General features: G+C 45.0%; 1 protein-coding gene across 4 annotated transcripts in view; it reads left to right on the top strand.

The window, feature by feature from the left end:
- Nucleotides 1–16,689, top strand: part of KCNC1 (potassium voltage-gated channel subfamily C member 1) — a 240,043-nt gene that overhangs the window by 72,275 nt on the left and 151,079 nt on the right. Inside the window, exon 2 of one of the 4 annotated variants that reach the window (XM_077281841.1) lies at nucleotides 5,431–5,503. The exons of the other annotated variants lie outside the window; for them this stretch is intronic. Coding sequence (XP_077137956.1) covers nucleotides 5,431–5,503 — 73 coding nt within the window. The remainder of the gene's footprint in view (nucleotides 1–5,430; nucleotides 5,504–16,689) is intronic. 4 annotated transcript variants of the gene reach the window in all.

The following is a 16,689-nucleotide window of genomic DNA, read 5'->3' as shown; positions in this document are numbered from 1 at the left end:
CTATGAATTTTCCGCTCATTTCTAGTCAGGATTCTATCACATTGCATTAAATCAGGTGTCTGTTCAGACAACACCATGAGGGAATTTGCGATTTTTCTATCACATTGCACCGAATTAGGTGTCTGTTCAGACAACACCATGAGGGAATTTGCGGTTTTGCGCTCCCGCAACCGCCGGTCAATTTGAATAGCCAGTGCCATAGTATCATTCAGACCTGTGGGAATGGGAAAACCCACCATAACATTCTTAATGGCTTCAGAAAGGCCATTTCTAAAATTAGCGGCCAGTGCACACTCGTTCCAATGTGTCAGCACGGACCATTTCCGAAATTTTTGGCAGTACACTTCAGCCTCGTCCTGCCCCTGAGACATAGCCAGCAAGGCCTTTTCTGCCTGAATCTCAAGATTGGGTTCCTCATAAAGCAAACCGAGCGCCAGAAAAAACGCATTAATATCAGCCAATGCCGGATCTCCTGGCGCCAGCGAAAAAGCCCAATCCTGAGGGTCGCCCCGTAAGAACGAAATAACAATTTTTACTTGCTGAGCAGAGTCTCCAGATGAACAGGGTCTCAGGGACAAAAACAATTTACAATTATTCACAAAATTCCTAAACTTAAACCTGTCTCCGGAAAACAGTTCAGGAATCGGTATTTTAGGTTCTGACCTAGGATTACTGATAACATAGTCTTGTATGCCCTGCACACGAGTAGCCAGCTGGTCCACACTTGTAATCAAGGTCTGGACATTCATGTCTGCAGCAAGCATAGCCACTCTGAGGTAAAGGGGAAGAAGAAAAAAAAAAACTCAGAATCTTCTTTCTTATAATCCCTCTTCTGCAATGCATTAAACATTTAATACTGGCCTGGCAAACTGTTATGACCCCAATGGCGAGGGTCTCAGAGGAACGTGGAAGTCTGCAGAATACAAAAATCCAGCTCATAGGGCAGTGGTAGCTGGGTTGACCATATATCTACTCCTAACGCCAACACTAGAAGTAGCCGGGGATCATTCCTACGTTGATTCTAGATGACACGCTCCAGCCGGAGAATCTAGCTACCCCTAGTAGAGGAAAACAAAAGACCTTTCTTGCCTCCAGAGAAGGGGACCCCAAAGCTGGATAGAAGCCCCCCACAAATAATAACGGTGAGGTAAGAGGAAATGACAAACACAGAAATGAACCAGGTTTAGCACAGAGAGGCCCGCTTACTGATAGCAGAATAAAGAAAGGTAACTTATATGGTCAACAAAAACCCTATCAAAATCCACACTGGAAATTCAAGAACCCCCGAACCGTCTAACGGTCCGGGGGGAGAACACCAGCCCCCTAGAGCTTCCAGCAAAGGTCAGGATATATATTTGGAACAAGCTGGACAAAAATACAAAACCAAAACAAAATAGCAAAAAGCAAAAAGCGGACTTAGCTGATATAACTGGAACCAGGATCAGTAGACAAGAGCACAGCAGACTAGCTCTGATAACTACGTTGCCAGGCATTGAACTGAAGGTCCAGGGAGCTTAAATAGCAACACCCTTAACTAACGACCCAGGTGCGGATAAAAGGAATGACAGAAAAACCAGAGTCAAAAAACTAGTAACCACTAGAGGGAGCAAAAAGTAAATTCACAACAGCCTACATTTGGTGGGGTATATTACTTCATGCCAGTTCTTTCTCCCTGCTCTAAGAACATACCCTAAGTCTCTTGAAGGGAAATTACGCTACTGTTTTGGGTTAGCTTCGGACCCGTTTAATCGAAGCTGGTGGCAGCGATACTGTGCAGGCTTTTGGGGGTCACTGTAGCGACTGCGGCTTGATAATTATTGTTCCTGGCTGAGTGGGAGTAGTTATCGCATCGCTGCAGCGGGCCCAATAGCCAGTACATAGCAGGCAGCCTTTCTGGCGACTAATTACCCTAGGTGCAGTACCTAATCTGACCTGACAGAAAGGGGGGCGCCAGAGAGCTGCAAGGTTTAAGTGGAACTGTAAGTGGGATACACAAATCCCTGCAGTTCATGGTATATTGAAGAGCAGTGGGATACCTAAAATAAGCCCCTGCTGTAAACTAAGAAGTCAATAACCTGGTGTGTGGGTTTTTTTTTTTTTATCACATTGTGGCAGTGGAGGGATAACTAAGATAAGCCCCCCTGCACATGTGATAGCCGTCTGTTGGTCTAAAGTCACCCCTATCCATGACCTATTGGTGGCAGTGGTCAGGAATCCCTGTGGATTTCGTGACAAACTGCTGGCCGCGGCTAAGGGAACTTGACAGTCACGGTGTGAATCGTGACGAGTACTGCGGAGGGTTAATATAGATTCACATGATGAGATATCACACGTGTCCCCCCATATACCAGAGTACTGCGTAGGGTTAATATGGAGTCACATGATGGAGATATCACACGTCCCACCATACATCAGAGTACTGCGGAGGTTTAATATGGAGTCACATGATGGAGATATCACACGTGTCCCCCCATATTTCAGAGTACTGCGGAGGGTTACTATGGAGTCACATGATGGAGATATCACACATGTCCCCCATATATCAGAGTTCTGCGAAGGGTTAATATGGAGTCACATGATGGACATATCACACATGTCCCCCCATATATCAGAGTACTGCGGAGGGTTACTATGGAGTCACATGATGGAGATATCACACATGTCCCCCCATATATCAGAGTACTGTGGAGGGTTAATATGGAGTCACATGATGGAGATATCACACGTGTCCTCCCATAGATCAGAGTACTGTGGAGGGTTAATATGGAGTCACATGATGGAGATATCACACGTCCCACCATAGATCAGAGTACTGCGGAGGGTTAATATGGAGTCACATGATGGAGATATCGCACGTCCCCCCATATATCCGAATACTGCGGAGGGTTAATATGGAGTCACATGATGGAAATATCACACGCCCCCCATATATCAGAGTACTGCGGAGGGTTAATATGGAGTCACATGATGGAGATATCACACGTCCCACCATAGATCAGAGCACTGCGGAGGGTTAATATGGAGTCACATGATGGAGATATCACACGTGTCCCCCCATATATCAGAGTACTGCGGAGGGTTAATATGGAGTCACATGATGGAGATATCACACGTCCCCCCATATATCAGAGTACTGCGGAGGGTTAATATGGAGTCACATGATGGAGATATCACACGTGTCCCCCCATATATCAGAGTACTGCGGAGGGTTAATATGGAGTCACATGATGGAGATATCACACGTCCCCCCATATATCAGAGTTCTGCGAAGGGTTAATATGGAGTCACATGATGGACATATCACACGTGTCCCCCCATATATCAGAGTACTGTGGAGGGTTAATATGGAGTCACATGATGGAGATATCACACTTCCCCCCATATATCCGAATACTTCGGAGGGTTAATATGGAGTCACATGATGGAAATATCACACGCCCCCCCCCATATATCAGAGTACTGCGGAGGGTTAATATGGAGTCACATGATGGAAATATCACACGCCCCCCATATATCAGAGTACTGCGGAGGGTTAATATGGAGTCACATGATGGAGATATCACACGTTCCTCCATAGATCAGAGTACTGTGGAGGGTTAATATGGAGTCACATGATGGAGATATCACACGTGTCCCCCCATATATCAGAGTACTGTGGAGGGTTAATATGGAGTCACATGATGGAGATATCACACGTCCCCCCATATATCCGAATACTGCGGAGGGTTACTATGGAGTCACATGATGGAAATATCATACGCCCCCCATATATCAGAGTACTGCGGAGGGTTAATATGGAGTCACATGATGGAGATATCACACGTTCCTCCATAGATCAGAGTACTGCGGAGGTTTAATATGGAGTCACATGATGGGGATGTCACACGTGTCCCCCCATATTTCAGAGTACTGTGGAGGGTTAATATGGAGTCACATGATGGAGATATCACACATGTCCCCCCCATATATCAGAGTACTGCGGAGGGTTACTATGGAGTCACATGATGGAGATATCACACGTCCCACCATAGATCAGAGTACTGCGAAGGGTTAATATGGAGTCACATGATGGAGATATCACATGTGTCCCCCCATATATCAGAGTTCTGCGAAGGGTTAATATGGAGTCACATGATGGACATATCACACATGTCCCCCCATATATCAGTGTACTGCGGAGGGTTACTACAGAGTCACATGATGGAGATATCACACGTCCCACCATAGATCAGAGTACTGCGAAGGGTTAATATGGAGTCACATGATGGAGATATCACACGTGTCCCCCCATATATCAGAGTACTGCGGAGGGTTAATATGGAGTCACATGATGGAGATATCACACGTCCCCCCATATATCCGAATACTGCGGAGGGTTAATATGGAGTCACATGAAGGAAATATCACACATCCCCCCATATATCAGATTGGACAGGTTGTGGTATGATTGTTCCAATATGTCATACTTCTTGTAGATTGGTCTTCTTCTATACTTCAGCCTGAGGACATGGACGGGCTGTTCTGATGACCCCAGTGATGAGTCTCCTCCACCAGGCACGTTATAGCAGGGGGCTTATTGCTCACAATGGGGCAATATATAAGTGACAGTAATAAGTGTAAGATCCTCACTATTTCTATGGGGTGACAGTACTTGGCCAGGATTGCTTCTGGTCTCCGGAGATGTGTCTCAGACATGGAGGGGCTCCACTTCCTGGTGTTCCCTCAGACATGGAGGTGCTCCACTTCCTGGTGTTCCCTCAGTCTGAAGGCTCTTACTTGTTGCTCCTCAGAGATTTCTCTTTGTCCTTTCCGACTATTGTAGACCTGCGTCCGTCACAGGAGTTGATGAATATTTCATTAGCAGCAGGCCGTGCTCCGCAGGTCTCCTCCATAGTCCTGGATGCGTTGTGCTGCTCTGCCATATACTGCTGTTAGTAACATCAGAGAGATGAGGGTCATGGTGAGCGCTATGGGGGGCACTTACATTACCTCCTTGATGTTGCTTTGGTTCTACATCTTCAGTGGTGTGAGACATTTAGGATTAGTGGCGCCTGAGCGCTTCTCATCATATGAATTTGATAGAACTGCGGTCACGTCCGCTCCCTGAACCGTGCATTGTACCTTTCCCCTGGTATCGCTCAGCATTGCAGCTAATAGGTGTCATGTTGTAATCGGAGGGGAATTTTCTAGATGCAGCTGGTGACCTCAGGATAACGCTGCATGCATATCTGAAGCACTCTGCATGGCTGCTGGTGCAACAACAATGCTGCATGGCTGTCGGTACTATTACCATGCTGCATGGTTGCCAATACACTTCCCATGAGCAGGAATTTCTGTCTCCATGAAATCAGATGATCTATGATTACCAGTAACCTGTCTGTCTCTTTGTCTGGGGTTTCCTTTTTCTTCCTCTTCTCCCCTCCGTCACAGCTGTCCAGAGGACATGACAGAGGACATCGGCAGCAGGGGAGGGGCAGGAACTGCTACTTATTGCTCCCCATGGGTGAGTACCCAAGATGCACTATAGAATACATTTATATACAGGATATAATAATAATAATTTTATTTATATAGCGCCAACATATTCCGCAGCGCTTTACAACTTATAGAGGGGACTTGTACAGACAATAGACATTACAGCATAACAGAAATCACAGTTCAAAACAGATACCAGGAGGAATGAGGGCCCTGCTCGCAAGCTTACAATCTATGAGGAAAAGGGGAGACACGAGAGGTGGATGGTAACAATTGCTTTAGTTATTCGGACCAGCCATAGTGTAAGGCTCGGGTGTTCATGTAAAGCTGCATGGACCAGTTATCAGCCTAAGTATGCAGCAGTACAGACACAGAGGGCTATTAACTGCATAAAGTGTATGAGAGAACATGATGCGAGGAACCTGATTATGTTTTTTTTTTTTTTTTATTAATAGGCCACACAGGGATAGTTAGGTTAATGCATTGAGGCAGTAGGCCAGTCTGAACAAATTAGTTTTTAGGGCACGCTTAAAACTGGGGATTGGGGATTAATCGTATTAACCTAGGTAGTGCATTCCAAAGAATCGGCGCAGCACGTGTAAAGTCTTGGAGACGGGAGTGGGAGGTTCTGATTATTGAGGATGCTAACCTGAGGTCATTAGCGGAGCGGAGGGCACGGGTAGGGTGGTAGACTGAGACCAGAGAGGAGATGTAGGGTGGTGCTGAGCTATAGAGTGCTTTGTGGATGAGGGTAGTAGTTTTGTACTGGATTCTGGAGTGGATGGATAGCCAGTGTAATGACTGGCACAAGGTAGAGGCATCGGTGTAACGGTTGGTGAGGAATATGATCCTGGCAGCAGCATTCAGGACAGATTGGAGCGGGGAGAGTTTGGTAAGAGGGAGGCCGATTAGTAGAGAGTTACAATAGTCTAGACGAGAATGAATAAGTGAGACAGTAAGAGTTTTTGCAGAGTCGAAAGTAAGAAAAGGGCGAATTCTAGAAATGTTTTTGAGATGCAGATAAGAAGAGCGAGCCAGTGATCGGATGTGGGGGGTGAATGAAAGCTCGGAATCAAGGATGACCCCAAGGCAGCGGGCATATTGCTTTGGAGTAATGGTGGAACCGCACACGGAGATGGCAATGTCAGGCAAAGGTAGGTTAGTAGAGGGAGAGAACACGTGGAGTTCAGTTTTTGACAGGTTCCATTTCAGATAGAGGGAGGACATGATGTTAGAGACAGCGGTAAGACAATCACTGGTGTTTTCTAAAAAGGTCGGCGTGATACCAGGAGAAGAGGTGTATAATTGGGTGTCGTCAGCATAGAGATGGTACTGGAAACCAAATCTACTGATTGTTTGTCCAATAGGGGCAGTATACAAAGAGAAGAGGAGGGGGCCTAGGACTGATCCTTGAGGAACTCCCACAGTAAGGGGAAGGTGAGAGGATGAGGAACCAGCAAAACATACAGTGAAGGATCGGTCAGAGAGATAGGAGGAGAACCAAGGTGCCAGATCAGGTGGTGGCAGAAGAGGTCACAGTTCGTTGGCCAAGGAGTACAGGTGAGAGAGACACAACTCTAATCCAGCAGAGGCGGTGGAACACTGGCAAAGTTCAGGGAGAGGCATGGTGGACTCTCACAAGGAGTGCAAAGTTTGGGAAAATGCAGAGGGAGTACCTTGCTGACCGTACCAATGTCCAATGTACCCTTTAATTATTGTTTAGCAAAGCTGAACACAGAGCATGAACTGTCTCTCTCTATTGCGCATGTGCGCTGTACTCACGTTCATGGAGCGCATGGTGCCCCGCTCTCTGGGCACATGTCTCCTCGCTTTATTGGAGGGAGAAAACTCCTTCATAATACAGAGTACAACACCGCCCAAGCGTTCACACTGCTCCTCAGACTTTCTATGTGTGCAGTGACTGCCTGTAGGCAGAAGATGAGGATGGTAGTAGTAGTAGTTGGAGCATTTAACACAGTCATGAAGCAGCCATAACAACTTGAAAGAGAAGTAGTTTTAACGAGATACCACACTGTTCGATATTTGGCCTGCATTTTTTACTTTTTTAAACTAAAATAGTGTTCCGAACTCGGGTAACAGACAGCAAATACTGTGTAAAAAAGGCCTAAAATGCGCTAACTTGGAGCACGCACATATATGAGTCCTGTCACGGAAATAACACACTGCCAAATAGATGTTGTTTTTTTTTAAATGCAAAATAGTGCTGTATATAATTAGTGTATCAAACAGCAAAAAAAGTGGTCCACCGGCCAAAAATGCTCTAACTTGAAGCACAGAGATATATCAGGGCTGACACGGAAATACCACACTGGCAAATCTGTGGCTTTCAATTTTTTTAATGCTAAATAGCGCTGTATAGAATTTGAGTATCACACAGCCAAAAAATAAGTACACCGGCCTCCAATGTCCAAACTTGGAGCACAGAGATATATGACGGCTGTAATGGAAATACCACACTGGCAAATCTGTGGCCTTTCAATTTATTTTGATGCAAAATAGCGCTGTATAGAATTTGAGTATCACACAGCCAAAAAATAAGTACACCGGCCTCCAATGACCAAACATGGAGCACGCAGATATATGAGGCCTTTTTCCGTGAATTTAAAACATCATAAAAAAAAGGACACAAGGGTCGCACACACAACTATGCTACGTATGCCTGACAAACTAACTTTTCAACAGGCCTCAGTCTGATCGAACAGACTGTATATTTTTTTTGGGGGGGGGGAATTTTTGGAGAAACAAAAAGGTTTATAGACAGTAAATAAGCTGCTGCAGCAGCAGGCAGTTATGGAGCTTTGGGAAGGATGCAGTGGGACCAATGGACGCACGTACAGTGCCTGCAGGCCTTGTACTGATGTGGATATGCTTTGCCCTGCCTACCTAGCGCTGCAATATCGGGACCCATGAATTAGCCCTAAAAAAGGACTTTTGGTTTCTGAGGAGTTGTGGATGTAAGAGTTGCAGACCTACACTAACCCTAAAACCACGATTCTGACCCTATTTCGGCAGCAGCTCTCCCTACTCTCGTTGAAACAGGAACAGAATGCGGCGAGAGGTCTCCCAGGCTGCTTTCACACTAGCGTCGGCACGGGGCCGTCGCTATGCGTCGGCCCGACATGCCGACGCGCGTTGTGAAAATGATGCCAGACGTTGGCCTCGGAAGCAGTCTTACGACGCTTCCACTGCCCCATTGTAAGTTCTGGGGAGGAGGGGGCGGAGTTTCGGCCGCGCATGTGGGGTCGAAAATGGCAGACACGATGTGCAAAAAAAGTTACATGTAACTTTTTTTGTGCCGACGGTCCGCCAAAACACAACGCAACCGTCGCACGACGGTTGCGACGTGTGGCCATACGTCGCAATGCGTCGCTAATGTAAATCTATGGGGAAAAAACGCATCCTGCGGACAACTTTGCAAGATGCGTTTTTTCTCCCAAATGACGCATTGCGACGTACAGCAAACAACGCTAGTGTGAAAGTAGCCTTTTACTCGGGATGATGCTGTACGGCCCAGCAAATCACTGCACGACCACAACAAAGATGGCTGCGGCGTTTCATGGCCTGGCAGACAATCCCTGCACCGTGATTGGGTCTCTAAAATTTGCCCAAACTGCTGGGTGGAGACTGCAGTTACCGCCGAATAATACCGGAAATGCTCGCTGCTCGCCGAGTACGCTGAGCATAGCGATACTCGGGTGAGTAACGAGTAGTGGCGAACACGTTCGCTCATCACTAGTTATAAACTTCTGTGAAGAGCCTTGGGGTTCAAACTGCTCACCACACAGCTACATAAGTTCGTTAAAGGGTCTAGTTTCCAAAATGGGGTCACTTATTGGGGGTTTTCCAATGTATAGCCACATCAGGGGCTTTTCAAACGCGACATGGCATCCGCTCTCAATTCCAGGCAATTTTGCGTTCAAAAAGTCAAAAGGCGCTCCTTCCCTTCCGAGCCCTGCCATGCGCCCAAACAGTGGTTTTCCCCCACATATGGGGTATCGGCGTACTCAGGAGAAAATGCTCAACAACTTGAGTGGATCATTTTCTCCTTTTACCCTTGTGAAAATAAGCAAATTGTTGCCGAAAGATCATTTTTGTGACTAAAAAGTTAAATGTTCATTTTTTTCCTTCCACATTGCTTCAGCTCCTATGAAGCATCTGAAGGGTTAATAAACTTCTTGAATGTGGTTTTGAGTACCTTGAGGGGTGCAGTTTTTGGAGTGGTGTCACTTTGGGGTATTTTCTGTCATTTTGACCCCTCAAAGTGAATTCAAGTGTGAGGTCCCTATAAAGAATGGTTTCGGAAATTTTATTGAAAAAATGAAAAATCGCTGGTCAACTTTTAACCCTTATAAATTCCTGACATTAAAATATTTTGGTTCCAAAATTGAGCTGATGTAAAGTAGACATGTGGGAAATGTTATTTCTTAACTAATTTTTGTGACATATCTCTCTGATGTAAGGGCATAAAAATTCAAAGTTAAAAAATTGCTAAATTTTCAAAATTTTCGCCAAATTTCTGCTTTTTTCACAAATAAACGTAAGTCACATGAAAGAAATTTTACCTATATCAATGATCCAAGTTCACAGAACGGGACAATTGTGAATATAGCAAAAACTAGAGATATTTACAAACAGGCAGCAAATGTCCTGCTATCACATAAATGCTAGTATCTCAGATATACAGCAATCCAACCAAGTAATACAATCAAATTAGTGTTAATAGAGTCGCCATAGCGATAGCAGCACATTTGCTGCCTGTTTGTAAATATCTCTAGTTTTTGCTATATTCACAATTGTCCCGTTCTGTGAACTTGGATCATTGTTTGTACCCATGGATATAGTCACAATGTTATTTTAATCTATCTACTATATACTACATGGTAATATTATGTATACTCTATGTGAAAATTAATGACAGAATTTTCAATAAATGATGTGAGTTTGTAACCCTTTGGCCATTTTTGACTCTTGTTTCTCCTGTTTATTAGCATTGTAAGTTGAGTCGCCATCTTTATGCATATGGTATAATTAATAACTGATGTTTATTTATGTATATGTCTGTCAGCCATTCCAGTGTCAGTTGAATTCCAACCAGAGTACACCTCATTCTACTTCATGTGCTTGTGAGTGGGTGATCACCTGAACCAAATCTTATTTAACGTAGGAAAGTATAAAAAACCCTGCTGTGGTGTTCACAATCCTCCTGCAATAGGACAAGCTGGATGGCAAAACAAGTGCTAGTAACATCCCAAAAGTAATAGAAATGAAAAAAATAACTTTTAACCATGCCAAAGAAGTTGAAAAGTCTTGAGTGAGGAAAAGAAGGGTTCAATTCTGGCTTTACTAGCAGAGAGACACAGTGAGCGTCATGTTACCTCCATCCTTAAAATTTCTAAGATGGCAGTCCATTACAACAAGGTCAAGCAGCAGACATTGGGGACAGCAAAGCTAAAGATCGGCAGGGGGCGAAAACGACTCTCCGCTGACCGGGATGACCGTCATCTTATTCAAATGTCACTCAGCAACCGCAGGATGACATCAAGTGACCTACAAAAGGAATGGCAAATGGCAGCTGGGGTGAATTGAACGGATAAGAACAATTCGTAACAGGCTCCTAGAGGCAGGACTCAAGTCATGTAAAGCTAGAAAAAAGCCTTTCATCAATGAGAAGCAAAGGAGAGCCAGGCTGAAGTTTGCCAAAGACCATAAGGGTTGGACCATAGAGGAGTGGAGTAAGGTAATCTTCTCTGATGAGTCTAATTTTCAGCTATGCCCAACACTTGGTCATCTAGTAGTTAGACAGAGACCTGGAGAGGCGTACAAGCCACAGTGTCTTGCAACCACTGTGAAATTTAGTGGAGGATCGGTGATGATCTGGGGATTCTTCAGCAAGGCTGGAATTGGGCAGGTTAATCTTTGCAAAGGACGTATGAATCAAGCCGCATACAAGGTTATTCTGGAAAAACAGCTGATTCCTTCTGCTCAGGCAATGTTCCCCAACTCTGAGGACTGTTTTTTCCAGCAGTACAATGCGCCATGCCACACAGCTAGGTCATTCAAGGTGTGGATGAAGGACCACCACATCAAATCCCTGTCATGGCCGCCCAATCTCCAGACCTGAACCCCAATGAAAATCTCTGGAATGTAATCAAGAGGAAGATGGATAGTCACAAGCCATCAAACAAAGAATGGCTTACGTTTTTGTATCAGGAGTGGCATAAGGTCACCCAAAAGCAGTGTGAAAGACTGGTGGAAAGCATGCCAAGATGCATGAAAGCTGTGATAAAAAATCTTGGTTATTCCACAAAACATTAATTTCTGAACTTTTCCTGAGTTAAAACATTAGTATTGTTTCTAAATGATTATAAACTTGTTTTCTTTGCATTATTTGAGGTCTTGAAGCACTGTTTTTTTTATTATTTTGACCATTTTTCTTTGTCAGAAAAAAATACAAAATGTATTGCTTGTAAATTCGGGGACATGTTGTCAGTAGTTTATAGAATAAAATAACAATTTACATTTAACTCAAAAATATACCTATAATGAGAAAAATCAGACAAACTGAACATTTTGCAGTGGTCTCTTAATTTTTGAAAGAGCTGTATATGGCTACTTTCACACTAGCGTCGTGCACTGCACGTCGTTATGCGTCGTTTTGGAAAAAAAAAAGTGCTTGCAGGATGCGTTTTTTTTCTCCATTGACTTGCATTAGCGACGCATTGCCACACGTCGCAACCGTCGTGCGATGGTTGCGTCGGGTTGCGTCGGACCGTCGCCACCAAAAAACGTTGCTTGTAAAGTTTTTTGGTGCGTCGTTCCCGTCTTTTCCGGCCCCGCCTCCCCGCACCTCACAATGGGGCAGCGGATGCGTTGAAAAACAGCATCCGCTGCCCCCGTTGTGCGGCGCTTGCACAGTATGCGTCGGTGCGCTGCAACGTCGCATTGCGACGTGCAGTGCACGACGCTAATGTGAAAGTAGCCTAAGTAAAAACTAAAAAGTACACATATTTGGTATCGCCACGTTCGGAACAAGCCAACCTATAAAACGTTCATACTTGTTCACCACTTCAGTGAACACCTTAAAAAAAACACGGAGCAAAAACCTTTCCTTTTTAATCATGCTGCCAAACAAAAAGTAGAATAAAACGCGATCAAAAAGTCAAATCAAAATAAAAATGGTAGCCATGAAAACGTCATCTTGTCCCGCAAAAAGCAAGCTTACATACAGCTCCAACAGCGGAAAAATAAAAAAGTTAGGTAATCGTACTGAATAAAAATGCCTTATCAATTTACCACACATCATTAAAAAAACAAAAACAATTCCTGAATTCCTGGTGTTTGATCATTCTGTATCCCAAAAATCAGAATAGAAAGCGATCAAAAAATGTCATGTGGCTGAAAATGGTACCAATAAAAATGTCAACTCAACCCGCAAAAAACAAGCCCTCAGATGACTCTGTGGACCAAAATATGGAAAAATTATAGCTCTCAAAATATAGTGATGCAAAAACTTGTTTTTGCAATAAAAAGCGGCTTTTAGTGTGTGACAGCATCCAAATATAAAAACCCAATATCAATCTGGTATCGCTGTAATTGCACAGACCTGAAGAATAAAGTTATACCGCACAAGGAACATCATAAAAAATAAAACCAATTCTTCACATTGTTAGGGCTAGCGGAACGCACCAAATAATAAAGAGGTAGATATGAGGTGCGTTCGCAGCCCGGGGTCCACCGTGCAGAGATGGTACCTGCTGCTGAGTAATGGCGAATGGACACTTGCTCACACGTGGGTTAGACTTCACCCAGTGTGAATGGAAGCGAACTCTGTTGCTTCACAGAGTTGCCAAAATATGCTGCCCCCTGTTAGCAGTCACAGGGTGCAGCTGCAAGACACTAGTGAGATCCCTATGAATCACCCCCACTAAACTGGTGATTGGACTCGCTCTGATCCTCGGTGGCTTTTGAGCCCGCGCCTGTGGATGCCCCGAGTCAGATGCAGAGTCCAAGCAGGAATTCCCACCCTACACTGACAGGCTGTCAGGAAAGCCCACTGATTGCACAAGGTGCCGTACAGATGGGCACTGCAAAAAGGCACTGTAACGTGTGCTACGTGTGCAGGTAGCACTGTCGGGCGTTAGATAGCTTCCACCAGTCACGAGCAGTCAACAACACAAGGAATGGGAATGATTAAGGAGCTTTCATCCATCGACAGTCATTCATCTACACACACACGTTATACTAGCGCATGGCCATGCGGCCATGCGAACCTTTTATAGCGTAAGCTCTCCAGCACCTTCCTAGTGATCCAATAGGAGCTGCTACAGGACCTGAGCATGTGACCCCCGACCTCCAATGAGAGGTCGTCCCTTGGGCATGCTCAGTAGAGAAAAAGCACTAAGTCCAGGAGCGTCCGCTCACTGCTGATCAGTGCTGGTTACAATGGCTGGACCTGGAAGGGCAGCAGTAACCAAGCGCACAGTATCTGCCTAAGACAGATGCTGGGACCGACATCTCTGCTGAGCAGGCTCCACTGCGGCTGGAGAAGAATGGGAGACCACAGTGGACATGGTTCGAGATTCCCCCTGTGCAGCGGCGGGAACTTGACACCTAACACACATGTTGATTTTTTTCATTCTGCCACCCAAAGATCGCAGTAAGGCTCGGCGCACATTTATCCCGCTCACTGCGCTGAGCGCTTACACCTGGGTTTCCGTGTAAATCTCTGGAATAGGTGATTCAGACGGAACCCCCAGCGGAAGATTTGCCATAATGAGGCAGAAGGAGGTACTTTGGACGCCATAAGACCTGTGATCCGGCGGTGCCCGTCTTTTTAGTCATACATAAAAGCCAGTTTTGTGCACCTCTGAAAAGAAGGACACCGCTGAACAGAGGCCAGACGAAGTCCAGTGTAACTCTGCTGCCTCATTATAGTGAACTAGATGGTGGCCCGATTCTAACGCATTGGGTATTCTAGAATATTCTGACTGACTGAACATGTTCAGTAAACGTGAGTGAACTACGTGGCACTGTGACCGACAGAACTTGTTCAGTAAACGTAAGTGAACTACATCACATGGACTGACAGAATTTATTCAGTAAACGTGAGTGAACTATGTCGCACTGTGACTGACAGAACTTATTCAGTTAACGTGACTGAAATACGTGGCACTGTGACCGACAGAACTTGTTCAGTAAACGTGACTGAACTACGTGGCACTGCGACTGACAGAACTTGTTCAGTAAACGTGACTGAACTACATGGCACTGTGACTGACAGAACTTGTTCAGTAAACGTGACTGAACAACGTGACACTGTGACTGACAGAACTTGTTCAGTCAATGTGACTGAACTACGGCCGGACTGCGCCTGTCGCTGATTTGTCACGGGCGACCTGGGAGTTTCATTACAGACAAACAGAATTAGACGATTATATAGTAGATGGATCGGGGGTTTCATCTGTCATGTCACACAGAGATTTAGATAGAAACCCCAAAGTAGGTGCTCAGCATAGAGTGCCAGATAAATGTGATCCCAAATGTTATGTAAAATGTTCCCAATAAAAGCTTCAACTCATTACACGGAAAAAGCAAGTCCTCACTCAGGTCCGTCATCTGTTAATGGAAACATAGGGGGCTTCCACGTTACTACTAGTACAAAGGCTCTGGAAAAGCGTTATCGCTACTCACCCCCCTAAAAAAAATTCTGCGCTCCCAAAATCAAATGCCCCCTCCCTTCTGAGCCCCACAGTGTACCTAAACCAAATATATCATCCACATTTTTGGCATTTCTGTAGTGACAAGAGCCCGCCTAATTTATGGGTGCGTGTACAGACCCAGAGGGCTATTAAATGCATAAAGCTTATGAGAACATGAGGCGAGGAACCCGATTATGGTTTAATTTTTTTTTCTCTGAATGGGCCACACAAGGATAGTTACGTTAAAGCGTTGAGGCGGTAGGCCAGTCTGAACAAATGCTTTTTTAGGGCACGCTTAAATCTGGGGATTAATGGTATTAACCTGGGTAGTGCATTCCTAAGAATTGGCGCAGCACGTGAAAAGTCTTAGAGATGGGAGTGGGAGGTTCTGATTATTGAGGATGCTAACCTCAGGTCATTAGCAGAAAGGAGAGCACTGGTAGGGTGGTAGACTGAGACCAAGGAGGAGATGTAGGGTGGTGCTGAGCCATGGAGTGCTTTGTGGGTGAGGGTAATACGTTTGTACTGGATTCTGGAGTGGATGGATAACCAGTATAATGACTGGCACAAGTTAGAGGCATCAGTATAACAATTGGTGAGGAATATGATCCCGGCTGCAGCATTCAGGACAGATTGGAGAGGGGAGATTTTGGTAAGAGAGAGGCCAATTAGTAGAGAATTACAATAGTCCAGACAAGAATGAATAAGAGAAACAGTAAGAGTTTTTGCAGAGTCGAAAGTAAGAAAAGGTCGAATTCCAAAAATGTTTTTGAGGTTCAGATGACAAGAGCGAGCCAGTGATCGGATGTGGGGGGTGAATGAAAGCTCGGAATCAAGTATGACCCCAAGGCAGCGGGCATGTTGCTTGGGAATAATGGTGGAACCACACATGGAAATGGCAATGTCAGGCATAGGCACATTGGTAGAGGGAGGAAACACAAGGAGTTCAACCAAATCTACTGATTGTTTGTCCAATAGGGGTGGTATACAAAGAGAAGAGGAGGGGCCTAGGTCTGATCCTTGAAGAACCCCAACAGTAAGGCGAAGATGAGAGGAGGAGGAGCCAGCAAAAGATACAGTGAAAGAGCGGTTAGAGAGATAGGAGAACGGTGTCCTTGAGGCCGATGGAGTGTAGTATAGTGAGGAGGAGCTGTTGATCCACAGTGTTGAATGCTGCGGAGAGATCCAAGAGAATTGGCATGGAGTAGTGACCATTAGATTTAGCTGTTAGTAGATCATTAAAGACTTTAGTGAGGGCAGTTTCAGTAGAGTGTAAAGAGCGTAAACCAGATTTAAGAGGGTTGATAAGAGAGTTGTCTGTGAGATAGCGGATAAGACGGGAGTGGACCAGGAGTTCGAGGAGTTTAGAGATGAAGGGAAGATTAGAGACAGGTCTATAGTTAGCAGCACAGTTTTGCTCGAGGGATGGTTTTTTAAGTAATGGATGTATGCTGGCCTGCTTAAATGAGAAGGGAAAGATACCAGAAGAGAGAGA

Source organism: Ranitomeya variabilis, chromosome 2 (genome assembly GCF_051348905.1).
Source record: "Ranitomeya variabilis isolate aRanVar5 chromosome 2, aRanVar5.hap1, whole genome shotgun sequence".
In the NCBI taxonomy this organism is placed as follows: domain Eukaryota; kingdom Metazoa; phylum Chordata; class Amphibia; order Anura; family Dendrobatidae; genus Ranitomeya; species Ranitomeya variabilis.
This window is presented reverse-complemented; position numbering and strand designations above follow the sequence as displayed.